The following is a 26647-nucleotide window of genomic DNA, read 5'->3' on the forward strand; positions in this document are numbered from 1 at the left end:
TGGGGGGAGGGCCCACAGGCCTCGAGAAGAGAGCATGAGACAAGGCGGTCTGGTAGAGAGCACTCACAGGGTAGAAGGTTCCCAGAAGCTGAGATGGGGATGAGGACATCTGAGGGATAAGGAGCCATACACCCAAAAGACCATGATGAGTTTGGTAGATGGAGGTATTGAATGGGTACAGGAGAAGCAGCAGAGATACAGGTGGGGGCCAGATCAAGGTGAACTTTGAGGGTTAGTTCAGGAGCTTGACTTCTGTTTCAAGGGCAATGGGGAGTTCTTAAATGATCACACAAATGCAGCAAAGAACACAGATTTGAGGGACAGAGCCTGGAGAGGGATAAGGAGGCTGCTCCGTGATCTTAATCTGGAGAAGAGGGCCTGAGGCCTGAGCTAGGGCTGTGGCCTAGAGGTAAGGAGAGAGGTGGTTTGGGAATTGGCAGTTGGGTTAGAAGTGAGCTGTCTCAGCTCAGTCTCACCTCTGCCCAATCTGCCAGCCTGCCTTTTATAGGACTACATTGCCCGGTGGGCGGGAGGGTGACTAGTCTATGACTAGTCTGGGGGCTTCTTGGCCCCACTAAGCAGAGCTCACTCTTCCGTGGCCCCAGTCCTAATCCCCTGCTTACTGTGGAAGATGTTTCTGAGCCTGAGCCCTCAGGCCGGGCAGGTCCTCAACCCTACCTGGCCTACTTCGAATGCTTTTCAGGGTAAGCTGCCTTCCCAAGGCTTCCTTCTTCACCCTGATTTTCCTACTTCATCGGAGGGGCTTTACCTTCCAGGTTACATGGCCAGGGGCACCTCCACGGCCTGACAATGATATCCCTGTCTGACATGAGGCCTCACACTTCAGGACCTAAATTACATGGACACCTAGATTGGGACATCCAGATACTTGGTGCACTTTGCCCAGATTCCTTGTAACTGCTGTGTCGTTTTGCCTCATATCATTCCACAGAATCATTTGTGCCCTGGCCTGCACCCCTCCCTTGGCTTCTTCCTCTTGCCCCATTTCTCCTTGGTTACTGATAAGCTTGGGCTTTTGGACGCAAGGCTGTAAGGTAAGGGTGCCTGTCGTTCTTTCCTTCACTGCTTCATTGATTCACCCTTGGAGGCTAGTGTGGGTGACCCTACCCAGCCCTGCAGTCAGCTCAAGCTTGACTCCCATCCTCGAGAGGCTCCAGGGCTTGTGGAGGTAGTTGGACATTAACACAAGCATCTGCTCCCTGGGTGATCACTGCCCAGGGATAGGTTAGACAAGGGGCCAATGCTGCCGAGGGGTGGGGGAGGTGGACAGTGCGGCTGGTGAATGTCCAGAGGTCCCAACCCACATGGACACCTAGGTCAGGACAGTCAGGTAGTGCTGCATTTTGTTCTGATTCTGTGTAACTGCAGTGTCAGTTTGTCTCCAATCATTCCATAAAGCCACCTGCCTCCACTTTTCTCCTCTTACCCCACTTTTCTCTTTGGTTACTGATATCCTTGTGCTTTTAGACCTGTGGCTGCAGGGAGAAGGTACCTGTCGTTCTATCCTTCATCGTTTCATTGATTCACGCTTTGAGCCCCAGCGTGGTCCTGCTCAGCCCTGTGCTCAGCGGTGCTAGAGCTCTACCAAGCTTGACTGGCATCCTCGAGAGGCTCCGGGGCTTGTGGGGGTGGTTGGACATTAACACAAGCATCTGCTCCCTGGTTGATTAGGGCTCAGGGAAAGGTTGGACAAGGGGCAGATGCTGCCGAGGGTGGGGGAGGTGGTCCCCATGGCCAGTGAGTGGCCACTGTGTTCCATCTCCACTGCTACACCAGCTCTCTAGTCCATGTCACCTGCCTCTCATCTGTCAACACAGTAATTGAATGGGGCTTCCCTGCTTCCATCCTCACCTGGTCCCCAGTCCATTTGCCATGCAGTCATCAGAGGGAATGCTTTGAAAGTGTAAATCAGATTGAGTCACTTGTGTCAAGACCTTCCAATGGCTTCCCATCCCACCTAGAATAAAATCCAGTCTCCTCCTTGTGTGTTACAAGGCTCTGTGGGTTAGGGCCCTTGTTTACCTCTCTAGCTTCATCTTGGGTATCCCTTCCTCTCATCCATTGTGCTCCAGCCATATAAGCACTTTTCTGTTTCCTGATCATCTCCAGCTGGTCCCTGCTGCAGACCCTTTTCGTTATACTGACTGGTCCCCCCTGCTTGGAACACTCAGCTCCAATGTCACCTTCCCTGATCACCCACTTGTAAAACAGCTTCCCTGACCCCCTCTAATGTGTTGGCCCTTGTGCTTTGTAGCATTGATGCTCTCTGGAATTATGTGGATGTTTTTTGTCTCCTTCACTCAAACAAGCTTCCTGAAAGCTGCACATTGTCTTACTCATCACTATATTCTTGGCATGTGGAGTGGCACTTACAAGGTGCTTAATTCAGTGAATATTAAGTGAGCATCTCCTAGGGACCAGGCAGTCCAGGTGCTGGGACTGCAGGGACTAATGAGACAGACTAGATTCTTGTCCTCCTGGAGCTCACATTTTGGAGGATGTAAGTTGAAAGAAAGGAGGAAGAGAGGCAGATGGGTGTGTGAGTGAAAACCCTGAATATTTAATGCATGGAGTGCTGTGGTGACTTTTGATCAGGAAAAAGAGGGAAGGGCATTCTGAATGCTACTTACCATACACATCCTATGAACCATCTACTTTCTGGGCACTTGATAGTCATCATGTCATTTAATTTTCCTATTAACCCTGTGGTAGGCATCTTTGTCCTCTTTTATAGAAAGTTCTACAGCTAGAAGTGGGGGACTTAGAATCAAAACCTGGGTTAGTCTGTGTCAGAGCCTTGGCAGAGAGCTCTTCCTGATGCCCCTTGACCCTGAGGCATGGAGGAATGGCAGTATAAACCAGCCATCTCCTCTTTCCTGTCTGACCACCAGTCCAGCGGCCTCAAGACCCTGGGAACCACATGGCTTCTTCCCTCTCCCCAGGTCCACTATCATGTTTCTTGCCTGGTGCCTCCTGCCTCAGACTGGTCTTCTCCAATTGTCCTTCATATAGCAGATGGGTGACTTCTTTCTTTAAAAAATTTTTTTAATACGTTTATTTCTTTATTTTGAGAGGGAGAGAAAAAGATTGAGCACAAGCAGGGGAGGGCCAGAGAGAAGGAGAGCCAGAATCCCAAGCAGGCTCCACACCATCAGCGCAGAGCCCAATATGGGGCTTGAATTCATAAACAGTGAGATCATGACCTGAGCCAAGATCAAGAGTCAGATGTTTAACTGACTACGCTACCCAAACGCCCCTGGGTGACCTTTCTAAACACAAATGTGATCATGCCTAAAACCTTTAGTATCCCTTGTGTTCAGTCAGACTTCTGGCTGTGACCTATACGGCCTTTCCTGAGCTGGCCATGCTGCTGTTGGCTGACCCTAGTCTCCTTCCCTTTCACATCTTAGTCATGTGGGCCTTGCATGGCGCTTGGGACACTGTGCACACCTCCCACCTCCATGACCTTTGCTCACTGTACTTGCTGTTTCTGGAATGCTCTAGTTCACATTTCCACCTACAGGCCTCCCACTTAACCCAGGGTGAGGATAGTCTTTCCTTTACAACTAGCAGGCTGTGTGGAAAGGGCTTCTTTGCTCTTCTGTTCATACTCTGAAGCACTCCATGTCTTAATAGATTCCAACATCTGTTCGACTGTGGAGTTGATAACCCATTATCCCACTGGAAAAAGATGAGCATTATTGCTTCCACTTTGTAGGTGAAGTAACAAGTTTAGAAAAGGTTGCTGATTTGTCCAGGCCAAAGGTTTGCACAGAGAAGACTCGAAGCCACATGCCAACTCCAGACTTCATGTACTTTCTGCTTTTGCACTATCGTTCTAAGAACATGCACTACACACCTCAGAGTGGCAAGTTCTGGGCTACGTGACCACAAACACTGGAGACAGAAGCAAGGTCCATACCCTGTGCTCCTCTGCTAAGGTAGATCGACAGCAGAGCTGTCATGTCCCTCCCACCCTCTTTTCCTCTCCCTGGGGTTGTGATATTGGAGTTAGAACACTGAGTATACCTGCTATTTGTCCCTGTTAGTGATCATCTTTTAAGTCATCCCAGGGCTCCAGCCTATTCAGAGCCTTGGGGATTCTTTTTTTTTTTAAAGTTTATTTACTTATTTTGAGGGGCGGGGAAGGGCAGAGAGAGGGGGAGAGAGCAAGCAGGCTCTGTACTAACACAAGGCTTGAACTCAGGAGCTGCGAGATCACGACCTGAGCTGAAATCAAGAGTCAGACGCTTAACCAGCTGAGCCACTCAGGCTCCCTGAGAGCCTTTGTGATTCTGTTGGCCACTCTTCCTGCTCTGTCTCAGTTTGTCCATCCACAAGTTTGAGCACTAGACCTCCTTAGCTTCTAAGTCACCAATAAATATATTGATCAGATCAGAGCCAAGGAAGGATTCTGGGGTGTATCACTCCAGGCCACTTGCCAGGGCACTCTGACCTGCTGCAATCTTAAGAGACAGCCACATAATCAAGTCCTGAGCCTCCCAGCCAGTCCAGACCAACCCCCCGCCCCACCTTCACCCCCACGTCCTCACACATAGTTTGGGAGTGGTGACCTGTGTGTCTTAGGCGGGTGAGGTCACTTGGGGCCAGGGCATGTGGGGTTCACTCTTGTGTGTCCGGCACCCACCATGGTACCTGGTACTCAGCAGGTACCCAGTAAAGGCTTGTTGAATAGAGGTTCGGATGACTCATTATTAGTGACCCTGTTTTGTCCACCTGACTACTTCCTTCTCTTGTCCTCAACAGGAAACCTCCCAGCCAGTCCCTGCCCTCAGCTTTTCTCCCTTCATGTTCATCTTATCTACCACCATGACCTTCATTAATGTTCATTAAGACAACCCCCAGTCTATATTCTACCTGTGGCTTTCTGCAAGTCCTCCTCCATTCACTTCCCCCATTTGCCTACCCCTTCATCCTTCCCTCCATCCACTAAACATGTTGAATGCCTCCCACAGTATGCTCAGGGTAAGCAATCAGAAATAGTCACTGCCTGCATGAAGCTTTCGTTCTACCAGCAAAGAGACATCAAATGCATAATTACACAAAAACTCTTGTTAGAAGTGCAATAGTGCAGAATCAACGCTTTATTATTTATTTATAAAAATTTTAAATGTTTATGAGTAGGGGAGAGACAGAGAGGGACACACACACAATCCGGAGGAGGCCCCAAGCTCCGAGCTGTCAGCACAGAGCTCGATGTGAGGCTCGAACTCATGAACTGTGAGACCATGACCTGAGCTGAAGTCAGACACTTAACCGACTGATCTACCCAGGCACCCCATTTTAATAGATTTTTTTTTTTTTGAGAGAGAGAGAGAGACAGAGCATGGTGGCGGGGGGGGGGGGGGCAGAGAGAGAGACACACACACAGAATCCGAAGCAGGCCTCAGGCTCTGAGTTGTCAATATAGACCTCAGTGCAGGGCTCGAACTCACAACCTGTGAGATCATGACCTAAGCCGAAGTTGGATGCTAAACCAATGGAGCCACCCAGATTTCCCTCTTTATTATTATTTTATGAGAGTAAACCAAATGGGACCTGCTCCGGCGTGTGCATGTGTGTGTGTGTGTGTGTGTGTGTGTGTGTGTATGCATGCACAAATGCTTCCCACACGTCTTGACATTTAAGCCAAGAACTGCATTGTCACACAAGCCAAAGAATGAGTGTATATCAGGAAGTGTTGGGCTGAGGGCTTCAAATCCTGCTGATTCAACATCAAAAAGATAGGATGATTTGGGCATAAGCCAAGATGGGGATGGGCACAGGAGAACAAAAGGTGAGGAAGTAAAGGCAGCAAGGAGTGGAGGAGCTGAGAAGCTTAGCTGGAAAGGGGAGGAAAGACGTAAGGGCAGCATTTATGAAGGCTATAAATTAGAATCTTTTTTTTTTCTATTTTAGGATGGGAGAGACTTCAGTATGTTAAAGTCTGCTAGGAAGGGGCAGCAGAGAGACAGAGAGAAAGGTGGGAATGGAGGGCTCAACCTGCCCGTCATTCCTCCATTTAAGAAGTATTACCAAGCAGCTACCTTGTGCCAGCCACTTTGAATAGGGCTGACCAGGTCCTTGCTTTCATGGAACTTCCTTTCTAGGGAGGAAGGCAAGGAATAAGTAAACAAGATCATTTTAGCTAATGGTAAGTGCAATGAAGAAATAAAATGGGGTGATATGCTAATGAAAGGGTGCAACTTGAAAAAGGGTGATGTAAGCAAGGTTCAGGAGGTGCAGGTATCAGATGGCTTGTGGGAGCTGAGCTATTGGGAGAGCCAGGGTTCAGTGAGGGAGGCCTGGGTATGGGGGAAGGAAATAGAAAAAAGGAGGAAGGACCTGGGGAGTTTGCCAATGAGGAGTGTTAGTTACACAGACCCATTGGGGCAGACATAGAGTGTTGAGAGCAGATGACCTTGGGGTTACCTTTTGGGTCGTGACCAACAGGTCAGCTGCAAACTGCACATCTGGCCCTGGGCAGCCCTCAGGTGCTCAGATTCTACCTTACCAACCACAAACCCATCTCCTTCCCACCAATCCTTTCTTTTTTTCAATGTTTATTTATTTTTGAGAGAGTGTGTGCGCATGTGCAAGCGGTGGAGGGGCAGAGAGGGGAGGCACAGAGGATCCCGAAGTGGGCTCCATGCTGACAGCAGCGAGCCTGACACGTCACAGCAGAGCGAGTGTGATGCCTGGCATTGGAGGGAGCCTGACACAGGGCTGGGGATCCAGACCTGAGCCAAAGTTGGTTGCTCAACGAACTCAGCTATCCAGGCCTTCCCCGTCCTCCTCCTCACCCCCCACTGCCAATTCTGCTTCTGACTTCCTGGTCTTGAGGGTGGGGCCATCATTCTCCTGGTCCCCAGGACTGGCAGCCTCATCATGATGGATCGCTCCTCTCTTCCCTCTGAAACAGGACTGGACCAAAACGTCCAAGAAGGGCTCCCCAACTGATCCTGCTGCTCTGGGACCCCCATCTTCCCATCGTTTGCACCCCCTTGCCTCCCCACACTCCTCTCGACTGCTTCCCCTGCCTGTAAGGGAGCTCCTGGAACAAAGAGAAGATGGGAGATGAGTCAGGGAGGGAGAACTAATTGACTGGGGAGACTGGAATCCCAAGAAATGTGACCTTGTGTTAGAGTCAGCAATTAGAGCCCAGCTAGGGGAACAAAGGCAGGGGTGAAGTTACACCTGCCTGCCTCAGTCCTCACTCCTTGCACCATCTTCCCTCCGGCTGGCGCCTTTGGAGCCTTGCCTGCTCCCCCAGAGTCCCTCCTCCACCTGGGCCCCGGATGCCCTCCAGAGTGAACCTGTTCAGTCTACCTCTACATAGCCTGTGAACCACTTTAAGGGGGTTGGCAGTTATCCTGGAAGCAGCAGGAAACCTCAGGGCCAACTCCATTAAGAAGTGGCCTGGGTCAGACGAAGGTTCTGGGGCCATGTTTGAGGGGTGGGATGGGGGAGAAGGACACGAGGATGTCTGCGCACACCTGCAAGCTTGGGCTCCTCTCCAGGCTTGTCTCTGTCAAGGCCTCTTCCTTTGTATTGCCTGAGGCACAAGGACCCTTGTCCCCAGGACAAAAGGTGATGTAAGGACTAGGTGGGAGGAGTTTGATTCCACCACCTGCAGGGCCATGCTANTGAAGAAGCAGCCAGTGTTCTTGAGGAAGCAGTCGCCATATCCACACAGGTTCCACGATGCCTGGGGTAGCTTGGCTGCTTTACTCTGCGCTGGTGCTGCTCTTGCTGGCCCTGCTGAGGGCTGTCCTGCTCTTCTGGCACCATGCTCCAGCGCGGAACAAGATCCCCAGGGCACAGAAGCGTAGGGTGGTAGCTTTGCAGCAGATGGAAGCCCTGGCACAGCGTCTCCGGCAGCAGGTGAGTGGACATCTATCCCTGAGGCCCCCAGCCCTCAGTCCCAATAGGTGAATTCCACCTCAGGACCATTACTCCATCCCTTTCAGAAGACAAAGAGCCTGGGGCTGGGAGGAAGACAGTCCCCCGCCCCCCAGCTCTTCCTTCCCATGTTGGCTTTTTGTACTGCTGTCAATTCCTACTTCATCCATGTCCTCTGAACCCACTGAGGTCGGGGGCAGTGTGTTGTAATTGTTCTCCCAGTCCCCACACAAGACTCAGTAACATGGTGGGTATTTGCTTGAACTATTTGTTGAAATCAGATAAACTGATGGAAGCAGTTGGAGGCAGGAGGTCTCTTTCAGGTCTCTTCCACCCCTGAGTACCCCCAAGCCTCACTGACACAGGAACCCTGGTCTACATATTTTCCCTTCCATCCTCCACCCCATTGGGTTCTGCAGATGTTTGAGAGCATCTGATAGATGCAAAGCACAGGGTGGCCATTGGAGATGGGGTCCTCCCAGGAAGCTGTGTGTCTTTTTTTTTTTTTTAATAGTCTGTTTGTTTGTTTGTTTGTTTATAGACAGAGACAGCATGAGTTGGGGAGGAGCATAGAGCAAGGGAAAGAGAGAGAATCCCAGACAGGCTCTGCACCGCCAGCACAGAGCCCAATGGAGGGCTTGAAGTCACAGAACCGTGAGATCATGACCTGAGCCGAAACCAAGAGTCAGATGCCTGCCTGACTGAGCCACCCAGGCATCCCAAAGCTATGCGTCTTAAAAGGGTTGACAGTTTAGGTGGAGACGTTTCAAGGCACTGATGCAGTCATTGTGGCTGGGTGAAGGCACTAAGCTGTGGGTGTTGTGGCAGAACCAGCCTAGGGCAGAAGAGAGGAGGGCAGGAAGGAGAAGCAGCTAAACTTGCATTGTGCCTGGGCTCTGCTGTGGGGCCTGGAGGATGTGACAGCCCCTTTCTGGGCTCCCCAACTGCCTTACAAGGGGTGGTATCTTAGGGTCCTCAACTTTGGTTGATGGTGGTGGACTCCCTGGGAGCCCCAGGAGTGGGGGTTGTGCATAGTGCCTGAGGTGTTGTCCCCATGCTCTGGAGTTCCTGAGTGTCCTCTGCCGTCCCCTGGATGGTGATTGATGGCCCCAAGGGGCAGCTTCTCTGCCTGAGCTGATGCAGTTCCTGAGAATGTGTATTAATATTAATTGGGGCTAATTAGTTGGATAAATCAATCTGCCCCCAGAGAGCAGCTGCCCCTTCCTGGTTGATGAGGAGGAAATCTGGGCTAATGGGGTTGCTGTGGTGAATCAGCATGATGGAGAGGATTCCTGTGTGTGTGTGTGTGTGTGTGTGTGTGTGTGTGTGTGCACCCTCTGTGTGCGGTGGTGGGTTTGGGTTCCTTTACTGCACCCACCAGAACCTGCTTATGTGTGCCTCCTGCTGGGATTTTATTGTGTGCTGGTCGAGTGTATGCCTGGTCGTGTGCTGCTTGTGTTTGGTTATGAGCTGTGCCGTGTGAGCCTAGCTGGGTGTGTATGTGTCATGTTACTGGTTGGAGGGTATACATCTAGATATATGTGACAGGTTCGGTTTTGAATGTTTGGTTGAGCATGTACATGTGTGGTCAGGTTTCTGATGTGTGAGGATACCTGGTTCTGTGTGTGTCTGGGTATCTGGTTGGTATGCATGTGGGCATCCAGGATATGGGGCTATTGGGCTGGGTACCTGGGGGGGGGTCTGCTTGGCTGGAGGAGTGGAAGGGGTGTGGAATGAGATCACCCATGGTGTCTCCAGCTTCCCCCCAAGGCTATAAGCCTCTTGGCTCTCAGTACCTTATTCTCTCCCCAGCAAAGCTATACAGATCTTTCCTGGGCACCTTCTCCTCTGCCAGGAGGAGAAGGTGCCCAGGAAAGATCTGTATAGCTCTCTATATACCCTCTCTATATACCCTCAAGGCCTCAGGTGTCCAGCTTTATGTCCCAGGGAGGTGGGAGGCTGAGACATAGGTTGCACCCTGACAGGGTTCAAACTAATGCAATTCAGTTCAGCTTAGCAAAATTTTACAGAGGGCTCCTCTGGGTCTTGCCTTTCGTTAGACCCTGGGAATAGATTCATAATGAAGATGAAGCTGACATCTGACTTAGACTTGCCTTAAAGATGCTCCTGGTCTGAGTGTGATTGAAGGCTAGATGCCTGTGGAGCTGTGGGACTCAGCAGGAAGGGCTTTGCTCCATCTGGACAGGGCTAGGTGGGGAAGGCTTCCCAGAGCAGTGGTGTTGGAGCTGAGCCTTACAGAATGTGTAGGAGTTTTCCAAAAGCAGGAAGGATGAGGAAAGGCAGTACCAGAGAGAGAAAATCCTGAGATAAGGCAGTGTTTGTGTAGATCACAGAGAAAAAGTACTCCTAGTCCACTGGAGTAAATAGACACGCTGCCCATGGCTGAAGGCCACTGGCTAGAAAACTCTGGTCACCTCAGGGGGAAATTAGCCACCCTGAAGGTTGAGGGTTTTTATGATATTACACTTACCTAACAACCACTTTGGAAATATTAATAATACATCAATTTACTAACAACTTTAAAGTATACTTTCTTGGGGCACCTCTGTGGCTCAGTCAGTTAAGCATCTGACTTTGGCTCAGGTCATGATCTCACAGTTTGTGAGTTCAAGCTCCGTATCCAGCTCTGTGCTGACAGCTCAGAGCCTGGAGCCCATTTCAGATTCTGTGTCTCCCTTTCTTTCTGTGCCACCCCCACCCCCCATGCTCTGTCTCTGTCTCAAAAATAAATAAACTATTAAAAAAAAGAAAATGATATAAGTTAAGGTTCAGTTCTTTCATCGAATTATCCTAATAATTTCCAAGTAATTTGTTAATTTTTAGAGAACTTGTGGGGATCTTTTGATGTGGCTATAACCTCTGGAAGATGTCCCTATCTTTCAAAGCTCTCTCAATAAACTGAGAGTCATTAGATGACTTGTAGTCTCCTTAAGCAGAGGCTTTCCATCAACATCAACCATGTCCTCGCTCAGCTTCTGCCAAACCAGTAGCAATTACACTCAAAATTGTCTATCTCAGAGCCAATGTGTGGCTCAATTCCATGAGCCTAGGATCATGACCTGCGCCAAAGTCAAGAGTAGGATGCTCAACTGACTGAGTCACCAAGGTGCCCCTTGTTTAGCTGTTCTAATGCTCTCTGAGATTCTGTATACTCAAGCATCTCTGTTATCAACTAAGTCGCAAACATTGTTATTAGAACGTCATAATAAACTACAGTGATTATGATCTCACAGGCCTCATAAGAAGTTGTATAACAGGATAGTTAGGAACGTGGTAGTTAAGAGAGGATTGGACAATCTGTGTTTGAATTCGACTCTGATGCATAGATTTAAAAATTTTAATGTTTATTCATTTTTGAGAGAGACAGATACAGAGCCCGAGCAGAGGAGGGGCAGAGGGGGAGGGAGACACAGAGTCTGAAGCAGGCTCCAGGCTCTGAGCTGTCAGCACAGAGCCCGATGCAGGGCTCAAACTCATGAGCTGTTTGATCATGACCTGGGCCAAAGTCAGACCTAGCCACTCAGGCACTCCTAATGCATGTATTTTAAATAACTCCTCTATGCCTTAACATCTTCATGTCTACAATGGCGTGATACTTGTAGTACTCTAGCAAGTTCACAAGTGTTTATAGTGGTGACTGGCACACAGCAAGCACCATCTAAATGTTTACTTTTTATTTTTTTGAGAGAGAGATAGAGGACGCACAAGAGCCCAGGAGGGGCAGAGAGAGAGGGAGACAGAGGATCTGAAGTGGGCTCTGAGCTGACAGCAGAGAGCCCAACATGAAGCTCAAACTCATGAGCTGTGAGATCATGACCTGAGCTGAAGCTGGAGGTTTAACCAACTGAGCCACCCAGGTGCCCCTAACAAGTGCCATATAAATGAAAACTTCCACTTGAGTAATACTAAAACTAATGTCCTTGCTGAGTGGGCAGTTAGTGAGTTTCATTGAATTTGTTCTGTTAGGTGGAAGTGGCACTCAACCGAGTTGGTGAACATGTCGCTGGACCCCTGAAAGCCCCGCCCATCCCACCAAGTCATTGGAGTGCCTCCATACCAGCAGAGGAACAGTTCGAGCAGCCACCTCCAGTGGCCTTCATTAGTGCCCTCTGCCTGCTCTTCTCACCTCTCCCCAGCTCCCTGAGAGGCTGCCATTTTTACAAGTGGCCATGCAGGAGCAACTGCAGGGAAGCACTAGCCTCACGGGTCCAGATGGACACTGGGCACTTGCCCACGAGGGTGCCACCAGGGTGCCACCTCTCCAGGTAGATATGTAGGAATAGGGATGGGCATGCAGTCTTGGTAGAAGCCTGTAGGTCAGTGTGTGCTGTGATGGTCCCTGAAGGTCCCACTGGGGCTCCTTAGGGCTGGGGGCAGCAGGGCAAGGGACAAGCACAGTTCTTGAAAGAATCAGAGACTATGCCTAGAGGGTCCCTGCTGTGCTGAGCACTAACCTATTACCTGTTGGACTGTGAAGAGAAGGTGGAGCCCCATGGCAGGGGCTAGGGCAGCTGGGGGGGGTGGTGTACTCATGGGAGTGGTGTTTTGCTAAGTGAGTCGGGAGGATTTCAGGATTTCAGCCACAGTGTGACTGTTGAGGTGCATTCTAGCCAAATTCCAACCCTAGAGGGATCCAGATCTGGGCCCTTCAGAAAGTCTTTGTGGCATGTAGGTGGGGGGAGTTCTGAGCTGAGGCACCAAGGTGATAAAATGGCACAGCAAGCGGAAGGAGTGGGCAGTGTGATTAGGGCAGCAGAATATAGACATGGGACATAGAAAGAGGAGACTGGTGAAATGGGCCTGTGGGATTCTAGGCAGGGAAGGGGCCTAGTACAGTGCCTGGCACCCAGGGGGTGCTTCATCAGAAAAGCTTCCCTCCCCAGGAGCCATTAGAGGGTGGTGGTGAAGGTATAGACAACTTAGGTTTAAGTCTCTACACTTCTATGACTTTGGGCCACAGAGTTAACCTCTCTGTGTTGTTCTTGTTGGTGAAGTGGAAATATTGATAATAAAAGCACCTTTTGAAGGGTTTTTGTGAGGATTTACTGAAATGGTGCAAGCAAAGTGCTTAACATGGTTGCCAGTCACACAGTAAGCACTCAATAAACGTGAATCTTGGTTTATAACACACGTTACACATTTATGGTGAAAGCCCCATAAACCATACTGAGGAGAATGGTTTTGCAACTTTATTTTTTAAAAAAATTTTTAATGTTTACTTATTTTTGAGAGACAGACAGAACGTGAGCAGGGGAAGGGCAGAAAGAGAAGGAGACACAGAATCTGAAGCAGGCTCCAGGCTCTGAGCTGTCAGCACAGAGCCCAATGCAGGGCTCAAACTCACGAACCGCAAGATCATGACCTCAGCTTAAGTCGGCCGCTTAACCTACTGAGCCACCCAGGCACCCCTTTGCAACTTCATTCTGAGGGCAATTAGGACCTATGGGTTTTACAGCATCTGAAAAGGATCACCTAGGCTGTAGTGAAGTGGTTGAGTTGGAGGGGTAGAGACTAGAGGCAGGGAGGCCAGTGAGGAGGCTGTTGGGAAAACTGAGAGAGAAAGTTCTAGGTAAGAAGGAGTCTGGAGAGTCAGAAGTGAGAGATATAAAGGAGGCAGAACCACTTATTAGCAGTATTTGTAGGTAAGAGAATGGCCACTGGTGTAGATTCGGGCTCTGCCACTTATGGCCTATGTGTCCTTGGCAAATAGCTTTCTGTGCCTCAGTGTCTTTTTCTATTGTAAAGTGAGAAAATAATATGCCCCCCTTCCTTGGGTTGTTGTAGGCAGTGACATGAGCTATTATATGTAAAATGCTTGGAATTTGGCCTATAGCATATTAAGTGTTATAACACATCTTCTGCGTGATTGAGATTAGCTATTGTGACTATCATCAGAACTGGGATGTGACGGAGTGACCCAGGATGATTCTGAGGACTACTGCACTGACAAGAGCATCATCACTTGGGAATTTCCTGATGAACAGATTTGGTAGTAAAACAATAAGTCATGGGGGGGGCCTGAGGATATGTGGGTCAGTAAATGGGTCTAAGGCATGGCCGGAAATAGGCTTGGAGTGCAGTCGCAGGGAAATCTGGGCATCCTTGGGACACATCTGGATGCTGAAGTCACCCAGAGAGGGTGGGCAGATAGGGAGAGAAGAGGCCAAGTCCTAAGGAGCACCAACTTTTACTTACAGGAGGGAAGAGGGGCAGAGGAGACTGAGAAGGAGCTGCCAGGGGCAGGAAGAAGGCAGGAGAGTTGAGGGCACAGAGAATTTCCAGAAAGAAAGTGCCTACGAGTCAGATGCTACTGAGGAGAGTAAGATGGGGACTAAGAAGAAGCCAAGAGATTTAACAAACAAGAAGTGTTGGAGCCGTAACCTCCCAGGGAAATCCCCTTGTCGGCTACCTCCCCGCTCCAGGACCAAGAAAGGACCATTGTGCTGTCTTCCCACCCTACCCCCACTCCAGCTTGCGGGCATCAGGGTCTTAGCTGGGGCCCAGGAGGACAACGAATGGCAACTTCACCTTCTTCAGTGACTGCGGTGCGCTAGGTCCTTGTTGTGTCATATTTGCTTCTGACAAGAGTCCTGAAGGGCTGGTGTCACTCCTCCCTTCATACCCTGAGGGGAGTAGCTGGGTAACTCATGACTGCCTTTTTTGGAGAGACCTAGTCCATGGGAGGGGAAGGGATCAACCCTGGGTTACAGATGACCAGTTCTGTGTGTGGTCAAGGCTGGGTCCCAGCTCTCCTGCCACTCATGCTGGATCTTGCCCTTTCCTAGGTCAGATCACCAGAAGTAGGAGGGCTGGACAGAAGGAAAGGTGGGATGTCAGGGTGCCTCTTGATGGCAAACCATACAGAGATGAACCTCAGTTCCATAACCCTTGAATTCCAAAACATGCATATACAGTCACTCCTAGTGTAGTTGTGCTCCTTCTGGGTAGCAGGATGAGGGGGCAGTCTTTCCTCTGTGCCAGACCTCAGGCTGGGCACTGGAGAGGCAGAGACAGAGGAAATATCTGTGCCCTGTAGGGGTTTCATGCCAACCTGGAGACAGATCAGGAAATATTCTTCATGCTAAGGACAAGTATAGGAGCATGTGCTGAGCACATGGCTGTGTGTGCAACTATGCATCCAGAAGAGTGTGACGATGTGATGTTGAGTGGATGGGAGTGCACTGGAGCAAATCAGTCATTGACATCTGCCCTCTCATCTCCATAGGAGCCATCCCTGGACCCCAAGCCCATCTTGGAGCTGCCCCTGGAGACGCTGGCCCAGAAGCTGCGGGATGAAGAGCTCAGTCTGGAGAGTGTCCTCTGTAGCTACTTAGAGGAGGTGGGGGTCTGGGTCAGGAGTGGGGTCGAAGCTATCACCTGTTTTTGTCCTACTCAGAGAAGGTGGGCGTCAGGTGTAACATCGTGGTGCTGCAGCTGGTTTGGGAAGGGGTGCGGGCCACAGTCATCTGTCATTTCTATTCTGCCCTGAGTCGGGGTCATGGGAGGGGCTGGGGTGACTGGGTGCCCCATCCCTGGCCTCACCCTGAGCCCCTTAGCTGGTCTCCTTCAATGTTGCTCAGGCACTGAAGGTACACCAGGAAGTGAATTGCCTGACGGATTTCTTGGGTGAGTGTGAGGAGCAACTGCAGGCATTGAAGAAGCTCGGGAAGACTGAGAGAGGCCTTCTCTATGGGGTCCCCATCAGCCTCAAGGACCCCTATGACTGCAAGGTGAGCCGGGAGGTGTATGTTCACATGTGTACATGTCTGTGTGTGTGCCCATACACCACTGAGCCTGTGAGCATCTGACATTAGGCAAGCTACTTAATCAAGGATGCACAACTAGAAAGTGGTCAGGTAGGAACTGAACCCAATTCTTGCCCACCATGTTCTTCTGGCACTTGTGAGCTCTCCTAAGGGTACAGTGTGCAAGTCTCAGAGGTCGTGACAATGTGTGTGAGTGTGCGAGCAGAGTAAGGGGGAGAGTCTGTCCATTGGGTAGTTACATCCTGGCCCCTAGGGGCTGGAGTTAATGTCACTTCCTTGCAGGGCCATGATTCTACGTGTGGCCTGGCGCAGTTCCTGGAGAAGCCAGCGGTCAAGGATGGAGTCATTGTGAAAGTGCTCAAGGCTCAGGGAGCTATTCCCTTCGTTAAGACCAACATCCCCCAGACACTGTACAGGTCTCTGAAGTGGGTAGGCAGGGGCTGGGTTTGGGGCAGAGCCCAGGACTGACAGCAACACAAAACCCCAATTCAGAGAAGAGGGTGAGGTGGAGGCCAGTCAAGCAGATCATGAGGAACAAGGTTCTTGGGCAAGTCTTTTCTGCTCTCTGAGCCGCAGCTTCCTCATCTTGTAATGTTTGGGTGGACTCCATTGTCACTACAGACCCTCAGACTCTGAGGTTCTAAAGAGTTTCATCTCTGTGTTTATCCCAGTTTCTCTCTCTGATTGTTTTTCTCAACCCTTATTCTCTCTCCTCTCCTTCAGTATTTAGTGTACCTACTTTTATGAGGAACCTGCTCCCAGCTCTGACCGCAGGGCTGTGGGCTTCTGTCCTTAAGTTGGGATTTGTGGTTGGTGTCCACTCTTGGTCTGTCCTGTGACAGTAGGCCCTCACCTCACCTGTAAGGGAGACTGGGAGGCTCAGCCCCAGGGAGAAGTTTGGGAGCCAAAGCAGCCCTGAGGCTGATTCCCCAGGGGTCAGTCTCTACTTAGGGAAGGGTGTCTCCCCAGTTAAACTTTCACCTCCCAGCTCCTTTTCTTCTGCTTCTCTCAGCTTTCATTGCAGCAACCCCATCTACGGACAGACTCTGAACCCTCTGAACTTAAAGAAGACACCAGGGGGCTCCTCAGGGGGTGAAGGAGCCCTGCTGGCAAAAGGAGGTTCCATTCTGGGCATGGGTACTGACACTGCTGGCAGCATCCGCGTACCAGCCAGCTTTTGTGGTATCTGTGGCCTCCGGACCACAGGACAACGCCTCAGGTGATTGGTGCTGGGGGGAGGGAGGCAAGTTAGACTCAGCCCAGTGCTGGGGAACAGAGGTCTGGCGGGGGAATAGAGGGGCCTGCTGGCACCTCAACTCTTATTCATTTAGCTCAGTACTAGTGAAAATGGCTAAAGGTAGGAGGGCTTCAAATAACTCCTGCTTCAGCCCCAGATAAATACACCATGTTTGGTACAGGTGGCAGCACAATGGACCTTCCACTCTCACTAATTCATTTGTACATTAATTTATTCGTCTTTACATCTATCCATCTACCTCCCTGTTCCCTTAGTCACTCACTGATCCATCCATTTTTCCATCTATCCATCCTTTGTCCATTCATCCACCTATGCAGTCATCATCCCATCAATCAGTTTCACTATTCATCTACCATTTAATCTATCTAACAAATATATTGAGCGTTTCTTCTGTGACTGACACTCTACTAGTTATTTGGGCTATATCAGTAAGCAAAAGGACAACTACCTCAGCTCTTGAAAATCATATATACATCGTTCCTTCCCTTTATTCATCCATCCATCCATCCATCCATCCATTTATCTCCCCATCTATCCACTCATCTTGCCATCTGTTTATCCATCCATATCTGCCTCTGCTTATTCATCTACCCATCTTTCAGCCCCACCCTGAGAACCTACACTGTGGTGGCCCCTGTGCTGGGGACCCAGAACACTCTCAGACCTAGTCCCTGCCCACCCCACCCCCAACTGCTGTGCTCTTAGACATGCAAATGGCTTAGTCAGGAAGTGATTGGGGCTCTAGGAGAGTGTCAAAGTTTGTCAGAACTCACAAGATGAATCTGACATTTTCTTCAACAGAGATTTTTTAAAAGCCTAGACTTTAAACTTTCAAAGGCAGGGCAAGGGAAAGGAAGGCTTCCTGGAGGAGGCAGAATCTGACCTTGGTTTTGAAGGATGGACATGAGAGATGGTGTGGAGTCTAGAAGGCTATAAACTGTGAGCAGCTTACTTTGCCTGGAGTAATATGTATGTGTTGAAGAGCAAGAATGGGGAAGTTGTGAGTTGATACATCAGAGCCTTGAACCTTGAAGTCAGTCAAAGAGATCAGACTTAATGCTGTGGGCAGTAGGGTCATGGGAGGATTAAAGCAATTCCTCTTCCTGGGTGTTGGGCCCTGGGGGAGTGCTTGGCTGGGTACTAAGGCCTCAGCACTCAGGCCCTTCCCTGCAAGTGCTGAAGTGGGCTCTGGGTGGGTGGGGTTTTGCAGCTACTCTGGAGTTGTCTCTCCTGTCAAGGGCATTAAATCAGGTAAGCTCCTGTCTGTGCCTGTGGCCACCCCCATTCAAAGATAAAACTGCCAGCCTTCCTCCCAAGGACATCTCACTCATCCCCTATGTCAGACAGATTAACCCCACTGGTGATAAAGCATGGTTCCCACTAGGCCTCCCCTAGTCCAATGAGAAGTGCTTCCTACTATCTAGCTTTAATCTTTCCTATTGGTCTCTAGATGTATGGCCCCAGATGAGATTCTCCTTTCAGGCACCAGAGTTACTTTGGCTGGTGTGCCAGTGCTACCTGTCCCCAACCCCTGACCCAGGTTGGCCCCGGGGCCCTTAACTCTGATCACGGTCCAGGGCTCCACCCTCTGAGGCCAGGCACTGGGGGTTCCCGGAACAGAAAGGATGAGAGGAGTCTGCCTCTTCTCTGTTCAGTGACTACAGTGGCTGGCCCCATGGCCCGGGATGTGGAAAGCCTGGCCCTGTGTCTGCGAGCCCTGCTAAGTGAAGACATGCACCAACTGGACCCCACTGTGCCTTTCATGCCCTTCAGGGAGGAGGTGAGCTGGGTTGGGGAACAGGACTGGAGAGCTCCCACCTCTCCCCTCTCCTCCCCTCATTGACCTGTCTACCATCTGACTATCTTCTGTGGAGACCTCCTTTCCCAGCCCAAGGTACAGTGACCAAGAAGCCTCCATGCTCAGTCATGTTCACATCCCACCCCTGCTTTGGCCTCTCAGTTACTTGGAGTCATAGCAAATACTGCCCCCAGAGAGGAACTTCATCATCACATACCCAGCACACACAGACATACATTCAGCAGATATGGTTTAGAGTCTGGTATCTGGTTAAGTTAGGCTGTTAGTCCTCTAGGTAACCTTGCCCAAGTCACATCTCTTCTCTAGGCCCCAGTCTCCTCAGTGGTGTAATAAAGAGGTTGCACCTGAAGATTGCTCCAGGACATTCCAGCTCTGGCAGCCTTCATTTATTCAGTAGTTCATTCAACAACATTTATTGGCACCTACTATGTTCAGGCTCTTTTAATACAATTTTTAAATATTTTTATTTATTTCTAGGGGAGAGAGAGAGAGAGACAGCGTGAGCAGGGGAGGGTCAGAGAGAGAGGGAGATACAGACTCTGAAATAGGCTCCAGGCTCTGAGCTGGCAGTCAGCACAGAGCCCGACGCGGGGCTCGAACCCACGAACTGCAAGATCATGACCTAAGCAAAAGTCGGACGCTTAACCGACTAAGCCACCCAGGCTCCCCTATGTTCAGGCTCTTTGTAGTTCATCCTAATATTCACTCTATGGAATGAGCATTGTGCTTCTCAATTTACAGGTGAGGAAATGAGGGGAAAGGAAGTGACTTGCCTATGATCACATAGATAGTAACTGGCAGAGGTAGGCTTTGACCCCAGCCCTGTCTGCTCCAGAACCCTCTCCATAGGGAGAGTCTCTGTCCACCCCATTCATTCAGTGTCTACTCATCTGATTCCCTACTCATACCCTAGTACAATCAACCTGTGATCATTTTCTGTCATCTATTTTTTGCCCTTACTGATCTCTCCATCTCCATCCTCTCCTGGCTATTTTTAGTTTAAAGATCTTTGTGTCTATTCATCTACTTACTTAATTGCCCACCCACTCAATTCCAACCATCCATTCTTCCACCCACCCACCTATCCATTCAACTTCTGCCCACCCACCCATTCACCATCTCATACATGCACCCTCCCACTCATTCATGAATCTATCTACCATCTATCTATCTATCCACTCCATTCACCCAATCATGTCCTCATCCATTTGTTCTTCCAGGAGTTCCTCCAGAGGACCTACAGCCTGGAAAGTATATAGAGGGGCTCCAAGGAGCTCTTGGGGAGCCTCTGTAGATTCCACTGGGTTGAAAACAGCTGTGTCCCAAGGCCCTAACCTATAAGTCTTAAGTCTTAAAGAGGCCCAGTCTCTCCTGAGAGTCCCACCCAGCCCCTCTTGCCCGCAGGTATACTCCAGTAACGAGCCCCTTCGAATTGGCTATTGTGAAACAGATGGCTTCACCCAGCCATCTCCTAGCATGGCCAGAGCTGTGAGGCTCACCTCCAGGCTGCTCCAGGATGCAGGACATCAGGTAGGCCTGCTTAGCCCTGGATGGGGAGGGAAGCCAGACTAGAGAGGATGCTGGGCTGAGCCATTAATGCTTGGAGGGAAAGGAAGTTATATCCGAGTTTGAGTTGCTAACATCACTGTGTTTCCCCTAAACTTCCTGGAGAAGACTGATGGGGGCAGCTGGGGACAGGGTGGGCCCCACCCTGTGAGGAAGACATCAAGATTTTGCAGCCTTCCTCTTCAGTGGTGGGGACTCAGGGACTCACTCCTATAATTCCTATAGCTTGGGTTTCTCCATTAAATGGCTGTAAGGAGAACTGTGTCCTCAAAATCACTTCCCTCCCCAGCCCCTGCCTCCCTCCAATGGCTTGCCCTGGCCTTGCATCCCCTTTGAAAATTGTTGGTTGGCTACATGTGTACTATGTGGTCTTGGGCCAGTCTATTAACCACCAAGCCTCAGTTTTCTACCGCATAGGGCAGCTGTGCAGATTAAATGAGCTCACATATGTGAAGCACTCAGCATGGGGCTGGATCCCAGTGAAGCAGGCAGGGCTGCCTAAATGCCATGGTGTCTCTGTGCAGGGTGAAGGAGTGGGCATGGCAGCAGAGGGGCTGGGGTGGATGGAGAGGAGCTGCAGTTTGGTATCCTCTCTTTAAATCCTGAGGGATGCAAAGAGAATACCAGGTGGGGCCGGAGGAACTCCAGGCCCTGACTCAGCCTCTGTCTCCCAGGTCATCCCCTTTACCATCCCCTGTGTAGAGTATGCTGTCAAACACCTGTTCATAGGGGGTGTGTTTGGCGACGGAGGGGCCAGCGTTCTGGAGAAGGTGTAAGTTTGTCAGGACTCAGACAGGGCATGATGAAAACAGGGTTGGGGATGGGGCTGGCAGCGACCTGTGCCCTAGGAAGGGACTGTGGGCCTGGGCTGGTGGGATGCCTCTGGTTAATTGTGTGACCTTAAACAGCAAGTCAGCTCTTTGGTCTCCATCTTCACTATGCACAGTTCCAGGGTGGCAGTAGTGGAAACAGAAGTGTTTCTTTGGGTCTGACCTCCTTCCATGGCTTGCTTTGGAATGGGAGTTGGGTGGATACGGGAGCCAGTCGATGGCTGAAAGGCTGTAACTGACCAGATATGTGTCTGTGGTCCCTCAGTGAGGGGGACATTGTGGACCCTTGCATAAAGACACTGATCAACCTGCTCCACCTGCCAGACTCACTCAAGTGTTTTTTGTCCTGGATCCTGAAGTACATAGTGAGTGTGGGACCAAAGTAGGAAGGCATTCAGGAGGGGAGGAGCCCAGAGAGGAGAAGGACTCAGAGAGGAGGACGGGGCCCAGAGAGTAGTGGGGGCTTAGAGAAGAGGAGCTGAAAGGGCTGATGGGGACAAAAGAAGGGTGCTTTCAGAGAGAAGAGTGCATCTCAAAAAGAGGAAGTGTTTTCAGAGAGGGAGTAGTGGCCTAGAGGGGGCTCAGGGCTTGTGGAGGAGTGGAAGCTTCCATGATAGTGTGCTGAGCAGAGTTGCTCTTCTTGGACCCCCATCCTGGGCAGGCTGGTGTTGCCCTGTGGTTTCTGAATGGGTCTCTCTCTCTAGGATCCCCGAGCTAGCCAGAGTTTTGAAGAGATTCGTGGAGTGGGGTGAGTGCTAGTCTCCTCGGGTCAAGCTCACAAGCATCTTTCATGGGGTGGGGGAACTGAGTGAGGGCCATTGGCTGGAGTTGGCATCCACTGGAGGTGAGGGCTGTTTAGACTTTGGGATCTAATTAGGTTTTTAGGGCCATGTCTGACACTAGTTAAATTTAGACTTTTGAGTGGGTTTGGGATTGGGGCTACTTTGGGCCTGGGGTTTGATTTGGAGTTAAGCTTCTGAGTTCTGGCTAGAATTAGCTTAGGGTAAAAGTTGGCCTGAGTTAAAGTTGGGTTTAGGCTGCGGTTGGGGTTAAGGTTGGAATTGGTCAGCCTGAGGGCTGACTGGGGTGCCTCACAAGCTAGGAGAAGAACCTATGGTTTTGAGGGGAGGCTCTGAGTCCCTGTGGCTGCTGATGGTGGGGGAGGAGGGCATCTCCCAGGGGGTGTGTACTCTCGGCAACGTTGGATAGGCAAGGTATTTTGGTCAGCGAATAAAACACGGGGTCATCCTAGCCCTTCAGCTGATCTGTAACCTGCACTGAGACTAAGTTCTAACTCTTGGCTATAATGTCCCCATTTGTATNAGGGTGTGTACTCTCGGGAACGTTGGATAGGCAAGGTATTTTGGTCAGCGAATAAAACCTGCACTGAGACTAAGTTCTAACTCTTGGCTATAATGTCCCCATTTGTATAAAAGGGGGTCCTCCCATACTGACCTTTGGAATTCTGAGTCTTCTTTATTCCCCCAGGACTCCCAAGAAGCTGTGGGAGCATCACAGAGCAGTGCAGGTGATGTGTGCCTGAAGAGACTTCAAGGGACTGCCGGAATAGGGGCAGCAGAGGCCTGCGTGGGGATAGGAGTAGCCAGGCAGGGAGTAGAGCTCTGTCCCGGGCCTACAGGGAAGGCCTGGCTAAACCCAGATGGGGAGGCTTGGTGACCCAGGAGCTTAATGTAGTCCATTTCCTTGGGGCCAGGATATGTTGTTCCCAAGTGACTGCAGTCTGAGACTCCCCCTGCCATCCCTTTACCTTAGCCCCTGGGAAGGCCCTGACCCTCGCCAGATAGCTTAATCTGGATCTTACAGGCTAGGAATTCTTCCCGATCTTTAACAGGACTGGGTCTGGGAGCCCCTGACCTTGTCCTGCAAATAGTGACCTCTGCTGGCCTTACCCCTCCCATACCTCACTATCCCTGAAGGAATATCAGCAAAAATTCGTAGCCAAGTGGAGGTCCCTGGACCTGGATGTGCTGCTGGTGCCAGCTTTGGACCCTGCCTTCCATATATGCTCTTCTGACATGGGACTAGGTGAGAGGCCACTAGGTCCTGGTGGGGTTGAGACCTAGAATTCCAGGACTTCAAAGTCTTGCCACAGTCTCTGAGGCCTTGACCTCTGTCACCATTCAATATTTAAAACAATGTTTTAAATTGAGATAAAATTCAGAGGACATAAATTCACTATTTTAAAGTGTACAGTTCAGTAGTTTTTAGTATATTTGGGATGTGGTACAAACACCACCACTGTCTAATTCCAGAACATTTCCATTACCCTGAAAAGAAACCCTGTACCTGTTAGCAGACACTCCCAATTTTTCCCATTCCCTTTTATTTATTTTTAGTTTTCATCTTTTAAAAAGTTTATTTTACCTTTTGAGAGAGAGAGTGTGTGTGAGCACATGCATGTGGGAGAGGGGCAGAGAGGGAGAGAGAGAAAAATCTGCACTGTCAGCACAGAGCCAGATGCAGAGCCAGATACAAGAGTTCGAATTAAGGAACAAACCGTGAGATCATGATATGAGCCAAAACCAAGAATCAGATGCTTAACCCACTGAGCCAGGTGCCCTTTCCAGGTGCCCTTCCCATTCACTTTTTTTAAAAAAAATTTAATTTATTAAAGTTTATTTATTTATTTTGAGAGATAAAGTGCAAGCAAGGGAGGGTGAGAGAGAGAGGCAGAACAAGAATCTCGAGTGGTCTATGTGCTGTCAGCCCGACTCGGGGCTCTATCTCAGGAACTGAAACATGAAATCATGTCCTGAGCCGAGAGCAAGGGTTGGACGCCCAACCAACTGAGCGCCCCTGAAATATAATTTACATGCAGTGAAACTCACCAATTTTCAGAGTGGAATTTGATAAATCTTAGCAAATACGTATAGCTGTATTACCACCACCATGATAAAAAGAGAATATTTTGGGGCACCTGGGTGGCTCAGTCCGTTAAGCGTCCAACTTCAGCTCAGGTCATGATCTTGCCATTCGGGAGTTTGAGCCCCACATCAGGCTCTGTGCTGACACCACTTCACACGGGTGGAGAGGCCTCAAGGAATCCGCAATGAAAAGAGGCCCAGCACAGGGCTTGGCACTGAGTAAGGCTTCCGCAGTGTCCATTCTCTCCTTCCCTCCACCGCGGGGTGAGCGTGGGGCAGCTGTCAGCTGGCCCTCCCAACGTGGAACGGGAGGGCTGCAGTTCCGAGAAGGACCCTGAGGGGGCGCTCACATAACACTCCTCCCCGCCTGAGTCTTTTGTCCACTGATGATTTTCTGGGATTGCCTGGATCTCCTACAGATAGTAGCTCCTACACGAACCTGTACAACGTCATAGACTTCCCTGTTGGCGTCGTGCCGGTCACCACTGTGACGCCGCAGGACGAGGAGGAACTGGCCTTCTACAAGGGATACTACGGAGATAGTTCCGACAAGCATTTCCGGGAGGTCAGTTTCCCTCTCCACGCCTCGCTCCCAGGGGCACAAGCCAGGACTGATTCTTGCCTCAATCCCAGTCGGGCTTGTGGGGGCAGGGAGGGGCCAGCCACTCCTAGTGTTTATCCTCTATCACTGCTGCTACTGTGTCATCCCATCTCTGAGGGCACACCGTTTGAGCTCTAAGTCAGCCTCTGTCCTTGTCCTGGGAGAATACTTAACAAAACCACTGGTCTTCTTGGCACTTCCCTAGAGAAAGTCTATCCCAGAGGCAGGAAAAAGGGGGCAAATGCCCCTGGTTAGAAGCTTACTATGTAACTGGACTGGACCCTGCCCTCTCTGAGCCTTGATTTCTTCGCCAAGAAACTAGGAATTAAAATATCTACTTTGCAGGGCTGTCCTATTGATTCCATTGAAAAACAGTGAAGCAGTTAGCATAAGGCTTTGTATACAGGAAGTGTACAACACATGCTACTATTACTAGTTCAGAGGTAGCTTCATAAAAGGAAATATTTCCATAGACGTATTTAATGCACAGTCTAAAATGACAACCCTGTCTTGGGTGACAGGGAGAAAGAGAAGGAGAGAGAGACTGACTCTGAAAAGTATGTATGTGCCTGAGTCAGACATTAAGCAACTTACTTTATTTGGAAATTGATTTTAGTGCTAGAGTTACCCAGTGGAACGGCTGACCTGAATTCTGAGAAAATAACAATAAGGATACCATCTAATGTGTCTTGAGCTCTTACTCTGTTCCAGGAGCTGTTTAAAAAGAGCTGTATATATATTAAATCATTAAATCCCGTAACTGTCCTGTGAGGCTTCACAAATGAGGAAACGCGGCACACACAGGTTAAGAGCCTTGACCAGTGCCACAGACAGCTGAAGTGTAGGAGCCAGGACTTGAAGCCAGTTGACTTGGCTCCAGCACAAAGGCAAAAAAGGCTTGGGTCTTATCATCATAAAACAATGCAAACATGTTTGAATTCCTATGTTTGGATTTCATGGCAGGACTCAGGCTCAGTCCCCATGTTCCTGAGTCTGTGTTTGAGGTCAAAATACACCTTTCGCTGCAGAAGTGAAGCCAGATCCAGGCTCTGGGTCAGGAGTTTGCACATTCTTCTTTCCTTTGCTGAGAACATTGGGTGGATACTCAGGTTTATATTTTTTATTTTTTTTATTTTTTATTAAAAAATTAATGTTTATTTTTGAGAGATAGAGAGAGAATGCAAGTGGGGGAGGGGTGGGGAGAGAGGAAAACACAGAATCTGAAGCAGACTCCACGCTGAGAGCCCGATGTGGGGTTTGAACTCACGAACCATAAGATCATGACCTGACCTGAAGTCAGACGCTTAACCAAGTGAGCCACCCAGGTGCCCCCATTAAAAACATTTTTTTAGTTAACAGCTTTATATTTCATGATTATAGTCAGTTCTGTGCATGAGGAGCAAGTTTTACATCTTGGCCCTGGAGAAGTATAGACCGATACAGTCAGAATAGGTTTTCCAGATTTCCCTGGGAGCTGAGGAAGCCTGGAACTTTGAGCTCCAGGACATCTCTACCTTAATATAGATTAGGGATGAAATGTTTGCACTAATGCATATGGGTGGTGAGGAAAGCTGGACGAGGGACCTGTGAGCAGAAAGCAGGCTCTCAGTCCACGGACCCTCTCTCTGGGCAGGCGGTACAAGGATCCGTGGGGCTTCCTGTGGCTGTGCAGTGCGTTGCCCTGCCATGGGAAGAAGAGCTGTGTCTCCGATTCATGAAAGAGGTGGAGACCTTGGTCAAGAACCACAGGGGATCCGAGTGACCAGCCACTCCTCCTGGAGACCTTCATTCTCGTCCACGTCTGCTCCTGATGTTCCTTCTCATGAATACCATATCTCCCTCACGTCTCCTCCTCCCAGAAGCCCACCACATTCCTTTTCTTTGTTGTTACTCTGTGCAGGTACTCAAGAAATGGACTCCTCACATTGGCCCAAGATGGGGCACAGGGTGAAGGGCTCAATAAATATTTCTGACTGAT

General features: G+C 49.9%; 1 protein-coding gene across 4 annotated transcripts; it reads left to right on the forward strand.

Annotated features, from left to right (window-relative positions):
* The first annotated feature begins 961 nt into the window (after nt 1-961).
* On the forward strand, nt 962-26647 carry LOC144221591 (vitamin D3 hydroxylase-associated protein-like). 4 transcript variants are annotated; one of them, XM_077752152.1, is made up of 15 exons: nt 962-3962; nt 6944-7063; nt 7718-7905; nt 15170-15283; nt 15525-15674; nt 15993-16126; nt 16723-16929; nt 18179-18219; nt 18624-18748; nt 20192-20317; nt 21888-21931; nt 22672-22711; nt 23121-23229; nt 24488-24633; nt 26303-26647. In XM_077752152.1, the coding sequence occupies exons 3-15, from the start codon at nt 7726-7728 to the stop codon at nt 26429-26431; spliced, it is 1545 nt and encodes a 514-aa protein (XP_077608278.1). In that variant the 5' UTR covers nt 962-3962; nt 6944-7063; nt 7718-7725; the 3' UTR covers nt 26432-26647. The 4 variants fall into 4 exon arrangements, with proteins under 4 accessions (XP_077608278.1, XP_077608281.1, XP_077608280.1 ...); XM_077752155.1 differs by lacking the exons at nt 23121-23229; nt 26303-26647 and adding an exon at nt 21028-21125 and having other exon boundaries at nt 24488-24565; XM_077752154.1 differs by lacking the exons at nt 24488-24633; nt 26303-26647 and adding an exon at nt 21028-21125 and having other exon boundaries at nt 23121-23223.

This window comes from Crocuta crocuta, unplaced genomic scaffold (assembly GCF_008692635.1).
Source record: "Crocuta crocuta isolate KB4526 unplaced genomic scaffold, BGI_CrCroc_1.0 scaffold367, whole genome shotgun sequence".
In the NCBI taxonomy this organism is placed as follows: domain Eukaryota; kingdom Metazoa; phylum Chordata; class Mammalia; order Carnivora; family Hyaenidae; genus Crocuta; species Crocuta crocuta.

Coding starts and splice junctions, on each gene's coding strand:
- LOC144221591 (XM_077752152.1), top strand. CDS start 7,726: ATGCCTGGGGTAGCTTGGCTGCTTTACTCTGCGCTGGTGCTGCTCTTG. Junction 16,930..18,178: donor ACCACAGGACAACGCCTCAG/GTGATTGGTGCT, acceptor GGGGTTTTGCAG/CTACTCTGGAGTTGTCTCTC. Junction 21,932..22,671: donor GAAGAGATTCGTGGAGTGGG/GTGAGTGCTAGT, acceptor TTATTCCCCCAG/GACTCCCAAGAAGCTGTGGG.